At 42.1% G+C, this 26,410-nt stretch overlaps 1 protein-coding gene and 1 long non-coding RNA gene across 5 annotated transcripts in view; one reads left to right on the top strand and one right to left on the bottom strand.

Annotated features, from left to right (window-relative positions):
- Nucleotides 1–26,410, top strand: part of TBXAS1 (thromboxane A synthase 1) — a 210,218-nt gene that overhangs the window by 9,031 nt on the left and 174,777 nt on the right. For 3 of the 4 annotated variants that reach the window (XM_081928286.1, XM_081928283.1, XM_081928284.1), the window contains exon 2: nt 1,799–1,993. In XM_081928286.1, coding sequence (XP_081784412.1) covers nt 1,890–1,993 — 104 coding nt within the window. In that variant the 5' untranslated portion in view covers nt 1,799–1,889. Of the gene's footprint in view, nt 1–967; nt 988–1,798; nt 1,994–26,410 lie in introns of those variants that run through there. The other variant, XM_081928285.1, reaches the window with a different exon arrangement.
- Nucleotides 1–26,410, bottom strand: part of LOC309379364 — a 401,215-nt gene that overhangs the window by 228,692 nt on the left and 146,113 nt on the right. The gene's annotated exons all lie outside the window — the stretch shown is intronic.

The following is a 26,410-nucleotide window of genomic DNA, read 5'->3' as shown; positions in this document are numbered from 1 at the left end:
CTGCTTTTCCCTGAGAGAGAATCTTCTGTTGGCACTTAGGGAAGCTTTCCTGTCAAGACAGGTAGCAGTTTGGAGAAGGTGGGAGTGAATTTTATCATGACTGTAGCAGCGGAGGGGAAAGGGTTAAGCCTCTTTCCCATGTGCCACAGTCCTGATTCTGCTCACCTATGCAGCTGCTATTTACATTTCAAAATGGAAATTAAGTTGCTTTCCGAGGACGAGCAACACTTATAGATTGCTCCTTGTATTGATTTTAAACAGAGTTTAAATAATGTTTATCTGCATCCCTTCATTTTTAAGATGATAGATGATATAGATAGATAGATAGATAGATAGATAGATAGATAGATAGATAGATAGATAGATAGATTAGATTAGATTAGATACTCTATCTATCTGTCTTAGGGTGAAGTGCTGGAAAACATCAGAACAAAAATCCATCAAACCCCCAAATTAACAGTGCATTACAAAAATAAGGACGCCTCAGACTCAAACAACCGTCCACAATACAGCACCATAAACAAGTCAGTAAAAACCATCACTCAGAATAGCTGAGTAATAAAAGATAAGCAAATGGTTTTGGTGAACAGGTAGGTCTTTCAAAGGAATCGGGAAGGTGTTGCAATGAAGAGGGAATTTCAGCTGGATGTTACTTTCATTCACCCTGGTTGTTAAGATAACTTGGTTCCCCTCCTGCCTGAGGGGGGATAGAGATCAAAGGTGGCTACAGTTGCAGACCTAACTAGAACATTTGGGAAAGTTTTATGGAGTTGGGAGTCAGGTGTGGCTCACTACCAGTCCTGATCTGTCTGTCTCACACTCACACATTCCTTCATACATTCAGGCTGCGTTTGATGGGAGCTATAGTCCAAAACATCCCAAGGGTTGGGGAAAGTCTGGTCTTCACCATCTGTGATTGAAAACTCAGTGATTGGAGGGAGTGTCGCTTGGTGAGAGAGCACAAACTTTGCAGGCCAAAAGTCCTAGGTCTAGTCTCCAGTGAAAAAAGTCTTGAGGAGGGCATTGGGGGGGGCAGGACTTGGGGGAGGGCCTTGCTGGCAGAGACCTTCTGCCAGTCAAAGTTGGCAGCACTGACTTTGATGGATCAAGTCTTCTATTTATAAGAACCTGCTGGATGAGGCCTAGTCTAGTCCAGCATCCTGTTCTCCCAGTGGCCAACCAAATGCCTATAGGACTTAATGTAAGGCCCCCTCATATCTTCACTGGGCTCCCGATCGAATGCTAAGGATTGCATTGCCATGGAGACTGATTCTTCCTTTCCTTCCAGAGATGAACCTTGCTAACACATATTAGCAGTTCTGCGAAGAAGGAAACTTGCCCTCCCACTGCCTGACGGAGTCTTAATCTTTGAGTAGCACATTTCTAGAGCTGTCTGTCGAACATCGTTCCTATTAATCAGCAGGGCCATCCCCAAATCTTCATATTGTCTAGGATATTTTCTATTAAAAAGTGATAAAGAAGTTCCTTCGATTTCTCATCTACTGCCCTCCAGGCTTTTAAATCTATAGGTCACGAGAGCGAGCTGGTTCTTATCTTTTATTCATCCCTTGTTGCAAAACCTGTGGGCCAGCTCTGATATCTCAGGCAGCAACTATGTAAATATTTATTGATGCTGCAGTCATTAAAGGGGGTGGGGGAGAAGGAGTTGCTTGGACCCATTGATGCCGGAAACTCTCAATTCTGCATCTGTTAGGCAGCAAGAACAGGAAAAGTTGGCGTTTTTGGTTTGGAGTTAGACTGCGTCAAACTGACGTTCTTGGTTCCTCTTTCATTGCAGATTACCATCTGTATAAGAGTTGGACGGCTCTTACCACCTAAACTGAGACTTCCCTTCTTTTTCCTGCTCTACCGGTCTACAGCTGCTGTCGATGAAAATGGGACTAATGTCTGTCTCTGGTCTCGGCTTTGTGGAAATGAATGGTACAGCACTGTCGGTGACCTTACTGGCAATTCTCTTGATCCTCTTGGGCTGGTAAGTGGTTACGTTAAATGTTCAGTGGAAGTTTGGTATGAATACATTTTTAGGCAGCGTGAGTTCAGTATTCAATGGGTTCTGGGTTAAAGTTGCAGCCCTGAAGACCAGTTTGAACGGTCTTCAGTGGGACTTAGCACATGCATAAGTGAGCCAGACCGCAGCCAGAATTTTCCTTTCTTTGAAGATAGCAATTCCTGCAGTAACTGTATGGTTGCAAGGATTAATTGACAAAATTGATTGATTCATTGTTTTAAAAATTTACTCTTGCATTTTAACTGGGCTCCCCTTCTGTAATCCCCTGGTGTTGTACACCATCTGTATATCTGTTGAGTAAAGTTTCACTAAGAGCATTTCCATAAGGTGTTATGTGTGAGAAACTGTTAGTGTAATTAAATACCTTGATGTGCTGTAATATTGACATCAATTAATAGATGGATAACAAGAAGGCTGATCGATTTAAATGTTCAACTGGCTGACAACTCTAAAAAAAATGTATTGGAAACACACACTGTAGCTAACAGAGAACAAAGCTCCAAGTATTTGTTTCAATTGGGTAATTAAAACACATTTTAATTAAAGGCTATAGATTGGTTCTTCTCCCCCTAAAGAATTTCCATAGAAGTTTATTATATTTTGTTTTGTTCCTGGATAACATTGTAATGAGGCTCTTATAGGTAATCAGCTCTTTAGTATGGATGTGTTTCAGGGCTAGAATCCCCTTGGCAGTAAAAAGTTACCCAGGAAAACTTCCATAAGGTTGTATGGAAATAATATGCTGAAACAAAGGCAGACTCTTTGTAGATATAGCCATGGGGGAGAAATTTGATTTGAGTTTGCATTTAAAGGTGAAATTGCCTAATTCATACTTTCTGAAATAATACCAGAACTGAAACACAGCAGTCCTTTGAAATTTGCCCTTCTCCAAATATAGCAATGCAGTTTTCCGGCCAAGTAACACGTATAAAAATGCATATGCTGGAGTAAAGCGTTCATAAAAATGCACGCATTGGTGAATATAGCTTACAGAAATGCTTTACTTTAGGGAAAATTGCTTTGCAAAAATGTGTGTGTGTGCGTAGTCAAAATTGTATACATTTGGAGAAACACACCTTAAAATGCTGGTGAATTTCTGAAGGGCTTTAAAATAAAATAAAATCTCAAACTGATGTGGAAATGTGCAGAACTGAATTTAAGATTAAGAAAAACAAGAAACTGAAATTGACCATTTTGCCCATTCCTATATATGGGTGTGATCTTGGTGCTGCTATGTGCACTGTGTCAGACGCAGTAATCCTTGGTTTATCCTACACATTGTAGTTTCCTTTAATGAGTATATTCTAGTATGAGATGGTTCACCCAAGGCCCGGTTGCAAATTCAGGATCTGTGATCTGAATCGTCCCATGGACAAAATTGGATTGTGCCCACAGTAGTAAATTAAAAAATCACACACACCCCAGCTATTATTTATCCTGTGGGCGAAAACATGCAGGTACCATAAGGACATAAGGAGGAGAACCCTGCTTGGTCAGAGCAGCAGGCCTATCTTTTCCACCGTTTTGTTTTCCACCATGGCCAACCAGAAGACCACAAGCAAGAGATGAACATAGATTCTATATGGCAAGAATTGACTTCATCAATGGCTGCTATGATTATGTACTACTTCCAGTATCAAAGGAACCATGCTTCTGTATACTGTTTGCTAGGGTTCATGAATGGAAGAGTGCTATTGCATTCATATCTTGCTTCTGGGCATCTGATTGGCCGCTGTGAGAATGGGATGCTGGACTAGATGGGCTTTTGGTTTGATTCATCAGGGCTCTTCTTATGTCTAGTAACCATTGATAGCCTTATTCTCTGCGAATTTCTCCAATCCCTGTCTAGGTTGGTGGCTAACTCAAATCGGTACCTGTGAATAACCACTGTGGAGCAAGTATCTTTGGTGGAGGGTATATGTAGCAAGGTTAATCTGGGCAGAGGAGAAATAGTATGAAGGAAAGGATTAACCATGTTACTCCATCATCATGGCTGTAAACATGGATTTTGAGGACTTCTTACATATTATTTGTGGTTCCAAAATCAAAGCGGAATGCAGGAAGCTCCCTTATACTAAGTCAGACCCCTCTAGTTTTGCATTGTCTACCCTGACTGGCAATGGCTCTCCATGGTTTTCAGGTCTTTTCTTAGCCCTACCTGGAAATGCCAGAAATTGAACCTGAGATTGAACCTTCTGCATGCAGAAGAGATCTTCTTCCACTGGGCTGCAGCCCTTCACCTATTGCTGTTTGTAGAGTGTTGCAAAGAAAGAGTTGTATACCCCTGCATAAAGGAAAGATTGAACAAAATAGGTCTGCACATCACTACCATATGTCAAAAAGAAGGAGGGGGAAAATAATCCAATGGAATAAAGGACTATGCTTATTGCTAGTGCACAAAGAAAATCCAAAAGTACTGGAATGGCTGCTTCAGGTGGCTATCAGGAGAAAACCTGAGGCATTCTAAAATTATTATTCTTGCAATTAAACAATGAACATCATCATGTGTAGGTGTTTTGATATCATAATGTTTGTTGGTTACAAACAATAGAAAATTGACTGAGTATCAATATTGCCACATTTAAGCAAATGTTCCTGAGGACATTTGTATGCTGGGTTTTAAGAAAGGGCAATAAAATTGGTCCTTTGCATTCCTGGGTGATCTCCTCACCTTTATTTTGCATTTAGTTTGTTTCGTAACAGATTGGTGTCAGCTGAAGTTACAACCCAGTCATGGCTCTTCTTGGTTTTTAGATATACATCTGCAAAAACTCTGTCCAAGCTCTGGTCATCTCTTGTTTAGACTGCCTCAGTGTTCTCTCAGCTGACTGACTGGTTCAAATTATAAGAAGAAGAGTTTGGATTTTGGAGTTGATATCCCGCTTTATCACTACCCAAAGGAGTCTCAAAGTGGCTAACATTCTCCTTTCCCTTCCTCCCCCACAACAAACACTCTGTGAGGTGAGTGGGGCTGAGAGACTTCAGAGAAGTGTGACTAGCCCAAGGTCACCCAGCAGCTGCATGTGGAGGAGCGGAGAAGCGAACTCGGTTCACCATATTACGAGTCTACCGCTCTTAACCACTACACCACACTGGCCCATCCTTCACGTGTAGACCTAGTAAAATCAAATTAAAACAGCAATAATATAAAAAACTCTAAATAACCCATCATTTAAACAAGAGTTCTAGCAATAATATACAAAACAACTCCTCATAAGTTGGACTTCTGTTGGTTGCTTCCAACTCTAGAATTCTATGATTCTATAACTAAAACTGAAGCAGGGTAACTAACCTGTTATGTAACTAGCATATCCTTAACAGAGGTCTTCTGGTCTCAATCTTGGTTCTTTCATGGCTGTCTACCAGTCTGCTGCCAAAGTCATTCACCTCACTACTCCTTAAGTCCCTCTTTCCTGTTCACTCCTGGATCCAGCACAAGCTCCTAGGACTGGAATTCAGGGCAAATCTCTACTTGGCCGTCAAAGTCAGTGGCTGACCTTGGGCCAGTCACCTTGTCTCTCGGCTTGATTTACAGGGTTCTTATGAGGCTAGAACTGGTGCCTGGGTGAGAACAATGTGTGCCACTCTGAGCTCATTGGAGGAAGGGTGAGATAATTAATAAGTATTAATTAATTCAATACATAATTATAGTGCTCCAGAGGTACATTTTTAGAACTTGTTGTAATGTTGCAAAGGGTTCTGGAGCATCTTCTCAGCTAAAGTGCACCCACCTCCAGCATGGAAGGAAACTGGTCCATCACCTTCTCTGATGTTGCAGAGGATTCTGGGATGCATCTCCAGGCTTACACTTAATTTTGCCACTAGAGAAATATGATGCCCCGCAGATGGGGGTTCACTTCAGGATTATGGTCACCCAGATGTTGATGTTGCTCAGCAAGCTTTTAATATCTGTTCTTGGATATTATTCAAGGTTAACTGCAAAAGAAAACTCCAATATCTTTAAAAGAGCTTGTTGCTTACTTTTTATTCCTCATAATGATTTATAGTCATGAAATCCCACATGGTTTCAGTTATGGAGTCAGAGGTGGGGGTTCAAGACCCTTCCTAAATGGTACTTTTGGTCACAGAACTGCTTGGGAGGTTTTGACTCTGATCTGGGAGTTGCGTAAGAATTTTATTTTATGAGGTATGAGTAGGGATCCTACAACAGTATTTGAAGGTGCATACCTCGCCTTCTGAACCCAAGCAGTGATTGATCAGACAAGTTAAAGTGATTTTAAAGATTTATTAAGTTATAGCTATAACACGACAGACCAGACCCTTCTTGCTTCTTTCCTGCACTTAGTTAGACCTTGAATGGAGGGACTAACTTACCTGTCTTTCTCTGCTTGTCTGTTTGACAATAGCCTTTAATCCCCTTTCCCCCTCTCCATCCAACTTGGGGTGTCTTTTTCTGATTGGCTCCAAAGATCTTTGTCTGCTCCTCTGTGATAACATCTCGCCCACTTCCTTATCTTGCAGTTCCAGCCGATCAGCAAATTTTGTCGTCTTGCACCATCTCTCGTCCTTAGATTCCTTATTTAGATATTTGTCACACTGCCCTTACCAAAAATCCTTGTGTTCATCAGCTTTATCTCTTGCTCAAGCATACTCCATGCACCTTGCTTTGCTTCTAAGTTCCGATCTGCTTTTAGCTATGATAAGTTGCTAGTCTCATAATTCCATGTCCTCATACTGCTGAAGCTTCATACCTGTATGAAATATGTGCATGCTACTTTAGCCCTACTATTATACCCAGCACTAGCAGACGTGCCTACTGCAGTGCGCTTGGACAGATGCTTTTCGGCGTTGGTTCCCTTTTGCTAAATTCAGATCATGTTGAGTCTTTTTCGAGAAACCTGCCTGCTTGGTGAATTATGGAGACACAAATTGTCTGACCTTGTTGTGGTTTTAGAGACATGTGGAGCACCAATTAATACATCTCTACCCATCAAGCACAAATGCTTCCAAGTTTCTCAAATTTAGACCAGAGCTGATTTCACTTTTACCCCCCAAAGGGTAAGCTAATTGGAGGTGGTTTGGTGACCTATCTTCCAACTGGAATACAGGGATAATGGTTGCATCCAGTGAGATGGTTTGCAGCTTTCATGAGGCTTTAAAGAGAGAGTAAGTGTGGGGTGTGCAAAACTTTGTATCTTTGGGTGGCAGATGCTGTGGTTCATCATGCAAAGTATTATTATAATAAATATATTTTTTTATCTCTAGTTGCATATTGAGTCGAGTCTTCCATGCCTGGCTATGGATGTGCATATTCCTTTTGTGGCTTTCCTTTTTGCTGTCTGTGAAAGTGTTGATAAAACGAATGTAGGAACTTAACCATCTTTTAGAAGTTTAATGTACCAGAAGCCTGGCATTATGAAGAAGCTGTCAAGCTTTCAGACATCTTTGTTCAAAGTGGATCTTCACTGCCTTGTCTAAACAAACCTGAGTGTTGGAAATGTGGAAATGGAGGGGTAGGTGTCTGTATATAAATGTGGGGGACACACTTCAAACAGTGTCGTTTCAGAATTCTGAAACAGGCACTTAGATGCTTGGCTGGAGTTGTTGTTATCTCACAGTCATCTTCGGGGTATAGCTACCTTCATCATTTTTGACCCTTCTTTTAAATCCACATACTGACTCTGGCCTCATAATTCATGGCAAAGGTAGGATCAGACTCCATTCTCTTATTTGATCCTTTCTCTCTCCCCCCCCCCCCACTTTGTTTGGAGATAATAAGTCCGGAATGTAGACATCACACAGGGCACTTGACCTAAACTCGCTGCTGCTTCTTCCTAGTTGAAAAATAAACAATGGGCAATGGTGAGATGTCTCTCCAGACTTGTCTTTTTGGGGGGATTAGCACAAATAGAGGGGGGCTTTCAATGGTTCCTTTGTTGGGGAAGGACGCCGCTCCCTTGATGTGCCAAGGACTCGCAAAAACAACAACAAAGTTTACTAGCTTGGCTAATGCAGGTAACAAAACATTTTGCACCACTGCATAGATAACATTCCTCCCTGCACTGTGCTATCATGTCTGAGCTGTTTGCTTACAGAACTGAGGTACCCCTCCTCCCCAACCTCTCCTTTTTATAAAAAGGAAGTTTATAGTCCTCCTCCTGCATAGGAAGATAGAATATGTGCAGTCTATTGCCAGTTTTCATACGAGCACAGGGCTGGAAGAGAGGGCTGGGGAAAAAACAAAAGGGGCTTTTCTCTGTTTTTGCAAAAAGCAATAACCAACACCCACCTTATCACCAGGCTTCTCACAACATTGAATGACTGGAGGGAAAGACCACAGATCAGGGGTAGAGCAAATGTTTTGCAAACAGAATGCCCCAGGTGCAGCCCCTGGAGTTAAAAGGATCAAAAATCAGAATGTGGGAAACACCTTTGCCTAAGACTCTGGGTTAGATTAGACAAGGGCTGCCCAACCAGGAGTACATTTATAAATCTGAGATCAGTTGATCACCAGCAGTGGCGGAGTAAGCTGCATGTACGCCAGGAGTGGCGCCCATGCAGTGCAGTGGGGGGGGGGCAATCTGTTGCGCAGGGACGGGATGATCCTCGACGCACCTGGCATGATCCTCCGCCCACGGCTGCGGTGGCGCGGTCCTCTGCATGCAGCGACACAATGGTGGCGGCTTGCGCTGCCGTGCCAGGGGGTGGCGGGCCAGCCCCCCAAGGGGTGCCTTTTTTGTCACCCTCCTCAGAGATGGCACCCAGGGCAGACCACCCCACCCCCTTCCTCCGCCAGTGAGGAGGCCCCATTCTCAGTGCTTCACAAGACTCAACTACCAGCGGATTTTTGATGCTTTGCAGATTGTGCCTTTCCCCACCCATGGCTTCAAACCATGCCAGCGAGAGAGAAAAGTTGCCTGGTTCCAATTGAGTGACAGGTGGGTAGCCCTACCCACTTGTCAAACTTGGCCCATGATGGATATGGAAGATAATGATCTTACCTACTGGCCAGATCCACTTCACCACCTCTGGCTCTGTTGTATTGTGAGCCCTGGTCAAAACAATGGCTAACCTAGTCTGAGGCTTTACAGATTCTGTGGTTTGGATTCCAATCAACAGTTAGTGCTTGCTATGTAGGGGCAAGCAGCTACTTCAAGCTAGGAATAACCTATTTCATGTACTCCTCTCTTTGGCTTGCAACAAAGCTGTGGATCGGAAGCTGTTACAGAACTACTGGCACTGAAAGAAACTGGAGTCCTCCTTTTCATGCTTGTTAATAGGTTGCTTTCTTTATAACAGGTAGGCAACCTGTTTGCCCTTGACACGGCATTGGGTGGGCATTCAGGGGCTGCCTATCTGGTGCTGGGTGCAGTGAGGAACACACATTCAGTACAAAGATATATTTGTTCAAACAAACACACACACATTTGGGCTGCATCCGGATTGCTCTCTCTCTCTCTCTCTGTGTGCCTTAGCCTTCCCAGCAAATCCCAAGCTGCTAAAGATTGCTGCCCCTTTGCTGCTATCAGCGGAGACAGTGATCTGGGATGTATCATTACTGCAGGTTGGGGGATGCTTTAATAGCAGTGGCAGGAAGAGTTATCTTCTGCCCACTGCCCAGCTGGTGACTGAACTGACCAGTTGGGGAAGTGGGCAGAGCTCCCCAGGGCACGGTGGGCTCCACAGGGAATGGATGGGGACCACATGCAGCCTAGACCATGCCTTGCCCTCCTGCAATTTATAAAGACCCCTGTTTTCCTAAATCCCACTTGGCCTATCTTTTCACTTTGTGTGCGTCCATGTGCACAAAATAGTCGTCTTCCCTTTACGCCTTGCTCCTGTCTACCGACTGCTCCTTAGCCTCAATATCTGTAAGCAGAGAGCCCTGTGCCATGGCAACATTTTAATACTTGGAATAGAGGTATCTTTTTTGTGATTTTTTTTTAAAAAAAATCTTATTCCATCTACAAACCAATCAACAAGCGAGACCCTTGAGAGCTATTTCTCTGTAGCCATATTCTTCCAGCTGCTTTCTCTTCTATGCTGCTTGTACCGCAAGTGTGTTTATATATAAAAAATATAGGCCAGTCTACCTGCTTGGGGGCATGGAGCATTTATTTCCCCGAGACAGCAGCGCTGTCATAAACACTGTGGTTTTTACAATGTGGGTAATAATAAGATTACTAATAGCACTGAGATGTTTGCTTATTTAATAGACTATCATTTAGCCAGCAGAAAACGTCTTGCTGTTGCAGCTGTTGACACTTTACTGGGAATAATCTGCTATATTTTTTTGGGGGGGGGAGTGGGAGGAACACGGGGGGCATGTATTTTAAGGAATAATTTTCATAATGCAAAGGCTGGGAGGGAAAGTAAAAAGGACCTCTTTGCCCCAAGCCAGGGGTGGGGATGGCTGGAACCAAGCTCAGCTCGGTTAATGGCGCAATGATGTCAGGTGTCTAACCTTGTGGGCCAAAAAGTGTGCCAAGCCTCAACACCCAGCCTTGGACACAGCCCAGTATATCTGAAGGAGCGTCTCCACCCCCATCATTCTGCCCAGACGCTGAGGTCCAGTGCTGAGGGCCTTCTGGCGGTCCCCTCACTGCGAGAAGCAAAGCTACAGGGAACCAGGCAGAGGGCCTTCTCGGTAGTGGCACCTGCCCTGTGGAAAGCCCTCCAATCAGATGTCAAAGAGATAAACAACTACCTGACATTTAGAAAACAGCTGAAGGCAGCCCTGTTCAGGGAAGTTGTTAATGTATGACATTTGGATGTATTTTTAATCTTTGTTGGAAGCCTCCCAGAGTGGCTGGGGAAACCCAGCCAGATGGGTGGGGTACAAATAATAATAATAATAATAATAATAATAATAATAATAATAATAATAATAAATAATTCATTGAAGGCCAAAGCAAACCAAATTCATTTCTTGCAACTTTCTCTTGTCCGTACACAAGGGAGAGAATTATTTTAATGTAGATTTTGTCTTTATTTGTTGATTTTTTTAAAAAAAGTAATCTGTCCTGCTTTGTTATCTCTGATGGGTGAAATGTTTTCCATGAAAGAATTTGAAGCACCTTCTGTGTTAAAGGAAGAGAACAAAAGATGGGCATAACATATTGCTTTGTTGTTAAAGATATGTCTAATAATAATAATAGTAAAAAAAAAAATTATACCCCCCTCCCTGGCCGAGACTTCTAATTGTGAAGAGGCCTGAGCACATGACAACAAGAAGGGAGAGAAAGAGGATATAAGCTCAGCCGAGGCGGATTTAGGGGGAGCAGAACCAGTTTAGTCGTACTACACGCCTAGCCTCCCTCCTCAGTGTGCCCCCATGACAGGGAAGGCTGCACCTGTTGGATCTATGCCCAGGACACAATATAAATAAATGCAATAGAAATAAAGGTTACCTTTATTTTCTGTTATTTAAAATAAACAAAGAACATGGTTAATTATCCATTAAACACCAGAGTTTTAAATCCATTCTCCTTCCAATATTTAAAATACAGGCCGTCAGATGTCTGAAATAATAAAAATGTCTTCACCGTGATGCCAGTGGGTGCCAGTAGGGTCTCTGTTTGAGAGAACATTCCATAATTATGGCACCCTAGTTGAGAAAATGCTCTTGTATATTTTGATTTTTAAAAATTTACTTTATATTCCATCCCAGGGTAGTTTACTGATAATCTCAAGTGGGGAAGAGTCATGCAACTCAGGATCTGCTTGCTGGCTATTGTGGATGCTGGACCAGATGAGTTTTTGGTCTGACCCACAAGAATCTTCATATATTTGTAAGCCAGCAAATGTGCAAGTCTTTGCTGGATCTGGTTGTTTCTCTAGTGTGGGCGACTAGTGTCTAGAATGGCCTCTTCCAACAAGCAGTTTTGGTAATGCAGGGATTAGTGACACAGCTCCACCTTGCCTGGCCACTGGCTCTATAATTCTCCAGTTCTCTCCTGGAGGAACATCATTTCAGAAGAAAGCAGCTTGTGTTTCTGTTACAAAAAAGTAACCCTGGTAGGATCTGGATTTGGGTTTCTTTTAAATGGCAGCTTAGTGATAGGAAGAATTAGCAGGCCGGAATAAAGCAAAGCAAGATAAAATGTTTCTTATTTATAAAAGGGCTCTGTGTGTATTTTGGGTGTTTGAGGCCTTTCCATATCTGGCCTCAGGCATGCAAAATATTTTAAAACCTGACATTCAGAGAGATTTGTCATTGAGGCTTTGCTGGTGTCGGGTGACATATCCACAGGATGGAATAAAACAAGTCCGGCTCTGGTTTAGCTCTCTAAAGTCATCAGTGGCCAGGTGTTATTTTGGATCAGTGTGTTTAGATGAGAAGTAAGACAAGGGCTGCTTTATGTCTGGGGAGTTTTGAATTTTGTACTGACCCTAATATATATATTTTTTATGTCAAACAATCCCTCACCCGCATCCCCCACTTAAAAATGTTGCTAACCATAACATGTTACTATGATATGAGGCAAATGAACAAGAATTCCTTTGGGGGGGGGGGGAAGGAAAGAAAACAGTTCCTTGGAAGCTATTTGCAACAGTTCTATAAAAATCAGGGTCTGCTAACATCCTTTAACAGATGCGGATAGTTGCAGTATCAACATCCCCCCACATACAATGGCTGAGATTTGGCTTGTATCCTGCTTTCCAAAGACTGGTTAAAATAAAATAAATAGGATCTAGAACTTACTGATATAGTTCACCTTTTGATTCTGTATACATGGTATTTTTAAGGTCTTTTTTTTCCAACAGGGAAAGGAATTTCCGACATGAGTTGATGAAGAAGGGTTCTATATTTTGTTTTTACTGAATTCAGCTGTCCTTGTTTCTTATTCCCACATTTCAAGTCAAATAGTACTGATACAGCAGGGTATATGTAGTGCTTTACAGAGTAACTCAAGGGGAAAATGTGGATCCCTGTCCCGAACAGCTTCCAGTCTAAATGTTTACCGCATGTTTGGTTGCCAGGTCAGAACCATCCCAGGCTCTGAGATTTCAGGGCCCAGACTTGAGACCCACAGTAGACCCTGGTGAAGTCACAGGGGTGGAGGCCTCGTAAAGTCATTTTGCATTAACCACAGTTGCTGAGGACATGCAATTTTTTTAAAGTATTCTAAACGAGCAAATATGTTATTGGTAGGAAATTAAGATAGAAGCTGTCACTAAAGGGGGTGTTCTCAGGTCCAGCAGAGGTGAGGCGACCGTTCCTTTTTCACCTGGATGGAACATTTGGAGAGAAATCTTTGGGGACTGGAAGATGGCAGGAAGCCTTGTTGGCTCTCATTGATCCATTTCTTAACCCTCAAGTCTTGAAGCTAAATAATGTCTGGTAGCTTCCAATGGAAGTCACCGAGGGGTTTGGAAACACCTGTAACGTGCCCATTAAAATACAGGTGTTGTGTCCTTCTGTCCATATTATTGGGAAAATGGATGCATTTATGTTGCATAGCTTTCTAAATTATGATGGCAACCATCTGGAGGGGAAGGAACTACCTATAAATGCAATACTGTGCTAAATTAAAAACTGGCCGACTTGTGAAGAACAGGCTGAATTATTTGTGTCATTTCTCTGAGAATGACCAAAAAACGACAAGAACTTCTACTAAAAGGGTAATGGGTTGGAATTTTATCTTTCTCCCATGTTGTGTGTGTTTAACAGCACACATATTTTTAAAATGCTATTCTTAAGACAATTGCGAGCAAAAAATAAAATTATAAGACTTCCTTCCTTGGCAGCAAAAAGCTTTTCTTGTGTGAAAAGTATAAACAGTGAAAAAGACTATATCTAGTTGCAGAGGCGATCCAAAGGCAACAAAGAACTGAAGGTCAAACAATAATAAAACGAAGGAGGTGAAATTATAGCCTTTCTTCTTTTTTCTGTTTTGTGATGTGCTCCTTGGCAGCTGTGAAGGTTCTGCGCTTAAAAGAATTTGACACATGACTATTTGTGATTTGTACTTTAAGGAAAGCGAGGAAGCACGAAACACATGTATGGTGGTGGCAGCTGACAGAGGCATCTTTGCAGGGGTCTTGGGCTCCTGTGCCTTTAAGACATAGCCAAATATTGATAATAATTTATCAATTATTTTAATAAATTATTACCTTAAGGTATTATTAAGGTATAATACCTGGAGGAGCATCTCCACCCCCATCATTCAGCCTGGACAATGAGGTCCAGCTCTGAGGGCCTTCTGGTAGTGGCACCCTCTCCCGCCAGATGTCAAGGAAATAAGCAACTATCTTCCTTTTAGAAGACATCTGAAGGCAGCCCAGTTTAGGGAAGTTTTTAATGTTTGATCTTTTATTGTGTTTTTAATATTCTGTTGGGAGCTGCCCAGAGTGGCTGGGGAAGCCCAACCAGATGGGCGAGGTATAAATAAATTGTTGTTGTTGTTCTTACTATTATTATTATTATTATTAAATGTGTGTATGCATGGAGAATACCAGATGTATTTTTATCACTCCTTCTATTGCTGATGTTCAGGTTGTGCACGCAGCTAAAACAGTACCACCCATGCACAAGAGGGACGTACAGTTTTTGGAGTTGAAGCAGACCCACAACAGCTTAACTAAGCATGCTAAGGGGCCAGTAAATCCTGCATTGTAGGGGGTTGGACTAGGTGACACCTAGGCTCCTGACGTCGGTTCCTGTCCCTGCACGCAGTGGGAAAGGGAGGAGGAGGGAGGGGGAAGGATGGAAATGTATGTAGACTTGTTAGACAGTGGCGAGTTCTGCCATTGCCAGGCGGGATCTGGCCCGCGGGCCATAGTTTGAGGACGCCTGTATTGAAACCTTCTCTACACCATACATAATGTTATGCATTTCTACTATGTTCTTACTTGCTCACCTTTTCTCCCAACTAAAAAGCTCCACATTTTGTAAACTTTCCTCAAAGTGTAGTTGCTCCATCCCCTGGATTGTTTTGATTGTAGAGCTGGTGGGAGTTTAGAAAAAGAAGAGCAAAGAGCAGTCTGCGCTGCAGCATTTTGTTGCAAGCCCACCTTACTGCTCCAGGGCCTTCTCTGCAGTGGCTCCCTGCCTATGGAACGCTCTCCCCAGGGAAGTTCACCTGGCGCCTTAATTATACACCTTTAGGCACCAGGCAAAAACATTCCTTTTAAACTAGGCCTTTGGTTGATCTTACTGACATTCAACACCCTTTTAGAATGTGGGCGAGGGAGTTTATCGGGTTACTGCTTTTGGTTTGATTTTATATGTTGTATATAACAAGAAGCAAGTTTACATGTCTGGAATGTCAGCTTTCAGCTGGATGATACTGTTGTTGATTGGCAGATGCTGCTAATAATGCCCAGGCTGTCGTTCCAAGCAGAATTGCACCATGTAATAACTGGTAAAAGTAAAAATTAGACAGCATTCTCTTTCTCAGCAAAATAGAAACAGCCTCTCTTCCCCACGACCACCACCCTGCAACAAAACACCATTTCACTTAATGTCCTATTTCTTTCTGCCCAAAATTGCATATGCACAGTTAAATTACAGACCTGCCTTCAAAGGGTGTTGCCAGTTTATGGCTGTGCAAAATTTAAAAACATGAGCATTGCGATGTTCAGTTCAGGGACAGCCTGTGTCTATCTAGGCACCTTATCTATCATCTATCTCTCTGTCTGTCTGTCTGTCTGTCTGTCTGTCTATCTACCTCTAACTTAAACCAGCTTGACATTTGTTTTGCAAACAAAGTTGTATTGTTTGAAAATCTGGTTAACCACAGATTACTTCTGCATTGTACTGCAGCTAAAGCCTAGCAGCCTAAGTCACGCAACGGGATAAAATGACAGGGTACATTCCCTCAACTGGGTAGTTGTTGTTTTCTCTCTCTCCCAGCTATCACTGTATTTATTGAAATATTTCTGTCCCAGAAATTTCATAGAAATGTAACAAGGCAGTGTATCACTATAGTATAGTGTATTTTATAGTATAGTATAGTATAGTATAGTATAGTATAGTATAGTGTATTTTAAAATGGGGTTTCAGAGTTTTTAGGGGGTTTTGAATGTTTTATGTAGTTTTTCAATTTCATTGTTCTGTATGGGACAATGACAATAAAGATATCTATCTATCTATCTATCTATCTATCTATCTATCTATCTATCTATCTATCATCTATCTATCTATCATCTATCTATCTATCATCTATCTATCTATGACATAAGGCAGTCCCACACACCAGAACCACCCATCCACAAAATTTCCCTCTTTCCAGGAGTCAAGCTCACTTGACAATACCCCCCCCCCAAGGAACCATAAGCAAATATACTTTCTGATGATATACTTTCAAACGGAGGACTAATCTGAATGCAAGCCAGTTGCTTTTTAAGGCTTGTTGAAGTTGCTGGTTTCCTTTTAATTTGTTTTTAATGAACTTTTATTATGGGGAGAACTGTTTCAGGATTCTGTAGTGCCTAAGAGAACCCAAAGGGGAATCATACTACTATTGTACAGTGCAGTGACACTGTCATGAGAAATGACTGGATTCAAAACATCCTGTTTTCTCCCCCTACAAATGATAATAAGGGTGGGGGCAGGGGAGTTGGAAGGAACATTCCATACCAATTATGGCATGTCAGTCAAAGTGGCTTATTTTACACAGTCTTCCTGTAAATGCTGATATATGCATGGGTATGCATGTTTACTCGGAAGAAAGCCCCTCTAAATTCAGGGGCACTTATTTTCCAGTAAATATTCATAGGACTGTACCCAGAAGGAAACGGTAGTAGGATGAGAGATTCATCTCCACAATTTCCCCTTGCAATTAATGGGAACATAAAGACTGGAGGCCGTTTTATGGGTTCCCTTTTATTACAGAAATTTAAAAATGAAGCAAAAAACTACACACAAGTTGCCGCCAATATTGAGATACTGCTGCAGAGGAAAGAGGAGAGTACAAAGGCCTTTAAAGAGTGGCAGTCTCCCCCCCCCCCTTTTCTTCTTCTTGTTTTTGTGGTACTGGTATAAAATTGGTGGGGGTGTGATTGGTTCAAAATTAATAAAGATGTTTTTTTTTTTTTTAAAAAAAAAAGAGCAACAATGAAACCACCAAGCTTGCCCTGGGAATTCTCCACCTGAGATTTTGATCTGAGATGGAGAATAATTTGGAGCCTTATATAGCTCATGTCTTCTTAGTGCTTGGAAACTTTTACCGGCGTGTCTACTTGCAAATGCCAGGTGTGTTGCAGATGTCACGGGCTTCTATTTAGGGTGGCCTAACGGCCTTCTTTACAGAGGACAGTGCTTTATTTGAAGGTGCCCTCTAATTGAATGAAGGGCTGTCTGGTCCAAATTCAGTCTAAAAGTAAAGAAACATCAAGAAAGGCGAGCAGAGGCCTTGAAGTTGCCCCTCAAACCTTTGTACCTGGGCAGCAGACTGAAGAGCCCCCTAATAGCAGTCCTCCTCACTGTGGTAAGACAAGACATGCTCTGAGATGGCACAACTTTCCTGAAGTCGCCGTCCCAAGTAAATTTCAGAGAATGCCTTCCCCCTTCAACAACTGATAGCCGCCTGTGAGCCCCTGCTGAGGATTCCATGTGGAGATTAGATTAGCTTCCCCAAGAAGCAGGGCCTTTTTGGTTGTAGCCCTAGAACTCAATGATGTTCTGTCCCAGAACACCCATGATGCCTTTTATTTATTAACCTCTTGCTGGCAGGCCAGGACATTCAGTTTTCTGTTGTGCATTCATCATATGATGCTGAGTTGCTTTTTTCATTGCTCTTGCTTAAATTCCATTAATTGTAACTTTTATATATTGTTATAATTTGTAAATCATTTGAGGATTTACAAAAGGAGGAAAAGAGAGGCTGTATAAAATTATTTTAATTCAATCTTTGGGCTCCAAAATTGGCTTTTTACTGATTTTTTTTTTTTAAAGGAGTGAAAAATCTTGTATGTTCACTCACAGGAAATCTGCCCCAAATTTGCCACTCGTTACATCCCCCCCCCCCAAGTCTACTACCTGAGATGAGGACTTAATTGTAAGCCCAGCTTGATACTTTTTCCATTTGGTTTCTTTGCTGGCTATAGAATTCCCCACTGTTCTGTTATTCTACTGATGCTCGATCAAGGCTGGCTGGGGATAGATTGTGCTGGGAATGAACTTCATTTGTTCAAATGTAATGTGGAACAGGCCTACACCCTTGACACAAATCAAGGGTGAGCAGAAAGCAGAATGGGATCTATTGGTAGATCTTTAGCTGATTTGCAGTAAGTGGACAAGGGTTTCTGATTTCCATTGGTTTTAGGAATGGCAACAATAAACCCACTTCCCTCAACTAAATTTGATTTCTGTAGTGAAGGAGGAGAAGAAAAAAAGCTAACCAAGGGTGAAATTCTGAGTGCAAACTCAGTTTAGTTTTGGTACTAGAAACAAATTCCCAGGCTCAGAATGTGCTCAGAGGTGCCATGGCCTTTAATTATACAAATTTTATGTACAGTGGTAACTTGGTTGTCAAACATAATCCGTTCCAGGAGTCCATTCGACTCCCGGAATGGTTTGAAAACCAAGGCGTGGCTTCCAATTGGCTGTAGGAGCTTCCTGCACTCAATTGGAAGCCACGTCGGACATTTGGCTTCCAAAAAAAGTTCGCAAACTGGAACACTCACTTCCAGGTTTGCGGCGGTCGGGAGCCAAAACATCCGAGTACCAAGGCATTTGACAACCAAGGTACGACTGTGCAATGATCTTGGGAGTTTTAATTAAAAAGAAAAGAAAAAGCAGAACTGAAGTCTGTCCACCTCTGGGATAAATAAAAGAAAATCTTAGAAGGACCATAGTTTGAATTTTTGTCCTGGAGTGCAATATCCTCCTCATCAAAATAAGTGCACTGGTGTATTCCACTGATTCTATCACCTTTTGTGAAACATGTTTACATGCCCCAAACAATAGAGCAATCAATGTTTTGTTACTTGGGCATGCTGCAATGTGGGGCTTTTTTTTGCCAGGCAGGAATAAGCAATGGCTTACCTAGTGGATTAAAGAATATTACACATGCTTCTCTCTGTCACCTCCTGCTCTGAGTTCTCCTTTGCAAACAACTTTATTCTGGCAAAGTAGCATTGGTAAAACTACCCTTACTTGGCCGTGGGTGGCCTCTACTGGATCACCAAAAAGGAGTCCACTGACATCTCATATGTATCATGGAAGATTGTCACCAGGTGACCTATGGGTATCTTCAGTCTGCTGTCCAGGTACAAATTGCTTGCTTGTCTTAGGGTTCTTTATCTTTAAAACGGACTGAACAGGCCTGTCCTGTGGATAAAAAAGGGATACATGGCCATTCTAATTTGCCATGGCCTGTAGGATGAGTGGGTGTGTAAGGAACATGCATTTTCAAATAGTAGTTTGTCATATGCATACTTTAAATTTTAGGAGATTACGCGTTTTAGGTGTGCACACTTTAAAATCTGTGTTGCGTTTTATGTTTATGGTCCTCTATATCTTACACTTCCTTTACTTTAAATGCTGTGTTTTTTTCTGATTCATCTATCTGATTTTAATCTTCATATTTTTTTTATGGTCATGCATTCATCTTGAGATGAGATGTGCTATAAATGGCACATCAGTATGGATAAATCTTAAAAGAAAAATTTAAATTACCAAAGACTTGCATTCTTCCACTTCCCCACCTAATTATTATTTTCTAAACTTTTTTTTCAATTTTGCTTTTGCTTTTTTGGGGAAATAGTTAAAACCTGTCATATCAACCAGAATAGCTATTTGGAACCTGCCCTGAATCTATGTGTGCTGTTTGCAGCAGTAGCTGGATGGGAAGGGATGCTACAGACCACTGGAAGATGTCTTTCAATGATGGCCCATTCCCTTGATCCCTGCAAATCCTCTGCCCCTCACCTCTGCAGATGGTAGTATTGAGGCCACTTTTTCCTTCTTAACTGCTTATTTACAGGATCAGATTCCAAGAAGCAAAATACTGGCCAAATGTCCTGTTCTTCTTCATTCTTTTTTTCTTAAAAAGTGTTCATTTGCACATTCCTTTACAGCCTAGGAATTGTTGGGCAAATGCCGTACATTGCAGCATAGCCCAGACTGCTGGATATGAGACCTGCTCTTTTCACTCAAGAAACTATTTGTCTCTGAACATCCGGAGGTAGACCCAAACACTGGCATAAGGGTTGTATGTTGGGAAAAGTCAGAAAAGAAAATGAAATGTTCCAGAGATTTACAAATACATGTTGGAAGGGTGGAGAATGAGAACCAGATGAGCGCTTTCTGAAATTTTCCTTTAAAAGAATTGCATCAAAGGGTGCATCTTCTTCCATGGCACGGTGACAGAAGGAACGGCACCTGGTGGAAAGTCTCACTTTGACACAACAAATAAGCTTAGCTTTGGCTTTAAAGCCTCCTGTTCTGGAAATTAGCCAGACCCAGGATTACGGAATTTTGGTTGTGTTGGCAACCTTACCAGCTTCTTATAACCACCTGGAAAAACTGAGGTTTGGCTTATTGCCTTGGTAGAGCATGCAATCCCCATCTGCCACTATTCCAGATGCTTTTAAGCAGCCACTAAGCCGTATGTTGACAGCACTTTCTATCCTTTATCTCAAGTACCTGTTTGCGAGAATATGCCGCAAACTGGGAATTCCCAAGCTGCGTGCCGTATATGACCTGAGCGTAAGAAAAGCCCAGCTGGTTCAGAGCATTGGTTCATCTGGTCCAACATCATGTTTACCTCCATTGCCAAACAAACACTTTCAGTAAGCCCATAAGCAGGGTTGGAAAAGCAATAGCCTGCTCCTGCTGTGGCTCCTCAGCGCTAGGTATTCTGTGATACAGCTGCCTCTGGACACGGATATTTCATGTTGCCAACATAACTAGTTAGCCAGTAGCTAGATTCATCATTATGTCCACGTGGCAGCATGCCCCTGAATGCTAGTTCCTGGTGGGGCAGACAAGGCAGCTTGCTTAGTCATAGAAGGAAACAGCATGCTGGACTTGTTGAAATCTCCTGTGGCACACAGTTTGTGGATTACAGTCTTAAAGCCACTGGCTATTGCATACTGTGGCAATGACTGAATTGCATGCTGCTATTTGGGTCTGTCCTAAAATGGCTGCCAAACAGTTTCACTGGGTGTGTCATGGGGGGAAAATACCCAAATGAACAGAAAGGCCCTTTGAGCCCAGAGTGTCATCTATGAAGCAGGCTGCTTGCTGCCTCTTTGTATGATTAACTCTTCTGGACATGACTCCCTTCCACAAGAGGCGTTTTGTGTTTCTATATTGGGGAGGGCTAAATGCTCAAGTCCATCCCATCAGAATAGAGTTGCTGTTTAGCCAAAAACTAAAAGCATGGCCTCTTCCAGTGTCTTTTAACAGCAACTTGGTGGGGAGGAGGAATCCTCTCGTGAAGCATTTCACAGCATTCTGAGCTGCTAAGCTAAGCTGCTGTTAAAAGTACAGGGAATAAATTGATAATAAAGCAAACCTAATCAGCCCTGAGTGCTCACTGGAAGGACAGATCCTGAAGCTGAGGCTCCAATACTTTGGCCACCTCATGAGATGAGAAGACTCCCTGGAAAAGACCCTGATGTTGGGAAAGATGGAGGGCACAAGGAGAAGGGGACGACAGAGGACGAGATGGTTGGACAGTGTTCTCAAAGCTACCAGCATGACTTTGACCAAACTGCGGGAAGCAGTGGAAGACAGGAGTGCCTGGCGTGCTCTGGTCCATGGGGTCACGAAGAGTCGGACACGACTAAACGACTAAACAACAACAACAACCTCCAGCAGAAACTGCTTGTCGCATTTCTGAATGAGTTTGTGTTCTTGGCTTGCCTCATTTCAGTCAGGAGCCGTATCCAGAACAGCGACTCCTTCAGAAAAGTAGGGTGTGTGCATATTGCTCTGAGGGTCAGCAATTCTTGCTCTTGCACAAGCTACAAGGAAACCTTTTGGGATAAAAGGCTGGAGTATGACTTAAATATTATTAATATGGGGCAGGATTGGGAACACTGTCTAACTGCCCATAGTGAAAAGTTCCAGAAGGATAGCGAGTTTGCCTGGTACATCAAACAAAGAATTGTGTAGCATCCTTAAAGTCTAATAATTGCCCTGCTTTTTTGGCCTAACCTTTCATGGGCTGGAGTCTAGCACCTTGGCCAGCATCCTGTTTTCACAGTGGCCAACCAGATGCCTGTGCGAAGGTCACAAACAGAACCTGAGCACAGCAGCACTCTCCCTGAGCACAACATCACAAACACTTATGCTGTAATATTTTTTTTAAGGTACTACAAGATTATTTGCTGTTTAAAGTGTCACAAGTACATGGAATTAAAGATAAATCAGTGGGCTTCATAGCAAGTGTGTAGGGAAGCCCTACGTTTGATCCGGCAGGGAGCTCTTCCTATCTTCTTCCCAACTGCTCTTTTGAACAGGCTTTAAAATGTGTTTTGAACTACATATGTTTGGCCTCCCCTCCTCTTTTCTCTCCATCCCTGTTTTGTCACTTGCAGTAGCTTGTAAAATGTCTGTTTGTGCAACAGGTCTTGCCTGTGCAGTCAGAGTTTAGCTCTGCAAACTTTGTGCCGAAAACATCCAGAAATGTTTTGAGATAACACTATCTGCTTTTGTTCTCTGTGTGTTGTGTGTTGTATTTTGAATTGTTCGTTTTAATGCTGCGATTTTACTTTTTTATCTTTGGCAAATATGTTTATTTTTTATTTCCTTAGTTATGTTAGCGTTCATGGTTTTAAAAATAGCCTCTTTGGACTTTTCCTGGTGGTCACTTTTCAAGACGTATTGGCTGTGCCTGGAGTGCTGGATCTGTGTCATATTTATTACACATGTACTGTTATACACAGCAGCACCTGTGAGTTACATAAAAGGCCTCATTCATATGGAAGTCTTGTGTTTGTGCTCCTCGTGGAGGCCAAGAACAAGTTCAAACTGTGTAAAGGAGAAAAATATTGAACCAGCAGTAAGGAAGAGAGTGATTTCTGAACACCAGCAAGTTTCTGTCTCCCCCAAGTACAAAGTTGTTGCTTTCCTTCTGATACTTGGTGCATGAAAAGTTTAGCTGTGTGTTCATTCTTCCTTTTGATTCCTTACTTAGAACCATCAGCACCATACTTTAAAGTGCTATTATACCACTTTGAATAGTCATGGCTTCCCCCAAAGAATCCTGGGCACTTAAGGGTGCCGAATTCTTAGGAGACCCCTATTTCCCTCACAGAGCTAAATTTCCCAAAGTTCCCTGGAAGAAATAACCGATTGATAGCACTCTAGAGGATAACTTCATTTCGTTGATTGCTTACATCTTGTTTTTCCTTCCTGAAGAAAGCCCAAAGATGGTAACTGAAAGCCGAAAGCAATTAATTGAGCACAAAATATCCAAATACTATAGCAAAAGTGTAGCATATATCAGAATTATAGTGACTGGAGCTGCCTCCCTTTGGAAAGAGCTCTTAGCACTAGGGAGTACATTTGAACATTCCCCTAAAGTCTATACCCTCCTGCATTCAGCATTTTGCTGAAAAGAGAGGGGAAATGTATCATCAAAAAGGGCGAAAAGAGGACAGTCATCTGCAGATTTATGTTTTGATGCAAACTGAGAAATACAGTACAGCTCCTCACCATAGCATTGAAAGACAGTAACCAATGACTTGTGTGCCTGTTTTGTGGTTTCACGGCCCATTCTTTATCTTTAAAGTTGTTTTTACCATGAATTTATCAATTGCCTTCTAAGCTACAATCTCATTGTGATTTGCACATGAGCTAATTAAAAACAATTCAAAAACACAAAAAGTACATTTAAAGCGAGACTAAAATTAGTCTTGCTTAAATGGGGACACCCCTGGTAAAGATCCATTTTGCCCTTTGTTATGCAGACCTTGAATCCTGACCCCTGTTTATAGACCCCCAAAATGTTATGAGCTCTGGGGAGTTTTTAAGGAAGCCTGAAAGTTGGCTCTCTGTATACCTACTTTCCAGAAAAAGGAGCATTTGATTAATTACATAACAGCAAAGGACCCCAACTGACCACAGCATTAATCTGTTAATCTGACCACAGAACTGAACACTGAGGAATTTCTGTTTATTATTCAAGATCGCAAGGAGTGTTATAAAAAGAAAAGTGAACAAAGGGCGCTGGGACAGCTTTGAAGTAATTAAAATGTACGTGGCATTTAAACTTGAAGAATGGACATTGTTCTAGGGGCACAAGAATGTAAAAGGAGAGTGAAGAAAGAAGTAACACTGGTTACCCACTGAGATTCCCTTCCATGCACCTGTAATTCTCACCTGAAAAACCTGGAGCTTCTCAAATGTCGGGAGGGGCTACTTTTAATCCGAGCATGAAAGCATCAAGTCAGCACTGCATAACCAGGTGCTTGTTTAAGCTGTCCTGTGGATCTGAAAGATTTAAGAGGTAGTAGCTAAACGGCGTTCCGTGTGCTGCGCTGGCTCCCCAGATGCAGCTTGTCACGCTGGCCATGTGACCCAGAAGTGTCTGCGGACAGCGCTGGCTCCCGGCCTATAGAGTGAGATGAGCGCACAACCCTAGAGTCTGGCAAGACTGGCCCGTACGGGCAGGGGTACCTTTACCTTTACCTTTTTAGCTGTACTGCTGACTTGTTAGCCTGAAGGGTTTTGTTCTTAACCCTGGATAAATATAGACCGTGCAAATCTTCTCTGAAGATTAGCTGCATCTGCTTCATCTACAGGGTGAAGCTTCTGCACTGTTTTATGTTAAGCAGCCTGTTGCGTTATATGTTGTGACCGTTCTTCAGATTCATGGCGCTTGAGCATAGCCTGCAAAGTTACTACTCCACAACCGGCACGCATAGGTTGTCTCTAAAGAATATGGATTCCAGGTCATCTATGGTGTCCCTGGTTTTATAAATTAACCAGTGGTCTTTTGCTGGGTGGCACTCATGCCGCCCTGAGCACTGGTTACTTATTCATATTTTGGTTGGTCAGAGCAGATTTATTTATATGGTCATAAACCCACTGTAAGATGTAACTGGAGTAACAGACCTCAGACAGCAGGGAATGTTTACATATCGCATGAAATGTAATGCAGCATGATTGTGTCTTACGCACATTTAACTAGCACAATTTCAGCCATAAACAATTGAAGACAGGCTGATTCAAATGCACGAGATAAATCTAGGCAAGGTGGAGAGCTTAAAAGCTCTTTTTGCAGCAGGTCCGCTTGGGATATAAAGTATGTAAATATAAGTAAATTAAATAATATCCTGGCTGCAGCTAGGGCGTACCACTTTGGATATTCCTGGTGGGCTAGTTTTGTGCCTGCAGGGAGTCTCATATAGGGTCATCTGTAACTGATGCATACCTGGGCAGGACACCCCCTCTTCGTCCCCTAAGGGAGGGAGAAGTTATAAATATAATCAACAGTGGCTGTTAAGAGTAGGAAATCTTGACATTGCAACTGCCCATTATCCTTTGCCAGTTCAGTGGCCTGCCAGAATATATTTTATCTCCCAACACTGGTAATCTAACAGAGCTATAGCCAATTACCCTTTTGTCCTGGTTTATCATTGCCAGCTGCAGCCTGCTAAGAAAACAATGGGAACAACAGCAACTTCAGATGACGAATGTGTGTGTTTCATAAGTGCTACTGAGTCATCTCTCCTGTTTGTTGTTCTCTTTCATAAACCAGGTGTGCATAAATGAGAGATGGCTTAGCCTTGCACTTGCCAATATGCCAGCAGCCACAACTGAAAACGAAAAACCTCTTTTTATCAGCCCTTTAGGAGGAAAGCACTTCAGTGAACACTATCTTGGATGTTTCCCACCACAGTGAAAATTCCTGTTTTCCATTATGAGGAAAGGTTTGGGATAGTGGGGAAAGGGTAACATTCTGATGTGTGCCTTCATTTTTCCTGCTTGGTATCATTAAAAATAAAAATCAACGTCTCTCTCCCCATACATGAGGCTATAGTGAAGTCATTCACTCTGATAGGGCTTCAGATGCTGTTTCAAATCCTTTACTTAAATTAAATAGACCCTGTGATAAATTCGTATGAATAGCAAAGAACAGAATTGGTTTACAACTGGTCAAAGCAACTTCCCAAATCATGTTTCAATAAACACCATTTTATTTACAGCCTCCAGTGTACAACCCCCCCCCAAATAATTATAACCGCAAAAACCATTAACAATTTCCTGTTTAGCTATTTATGAAGTGCATCCTGTCCTATATTATCCAAAATTGCTCTTCCCTCTGGCATGCGGACCCAGATAATGGTACTATTATGAAACATAGTAAGTCAAAAGTGGAATCTTATACTGTAAAACAGGAGTTTAGATCTAAAATCTCTACACTTTCTCAATATAGCAGAAGAAATATTGGACAAGATTTTAATCTAGTGGTTTGACCCTGTGCACATATACACAGAATTAAGTTCTGTCGTGTT

The sequence above is a fragment of the Podarcis melisellensis genome, assembly GCF_964234715.1.
Source record: "Podarcis melisellensis genome assembly, chromosome: 10".
NCBI classification, from domain to species: Eukaryota; Metazoa; Chordata; class Lepidosauria; order Squamata; family Lacertidae; genus Podarcis; species Podarcis melisellensis.
Note: the sequence above shows the minus strand (reverse complement) of the source record. Positions and strands in the feature narration are given on the sequence as shown.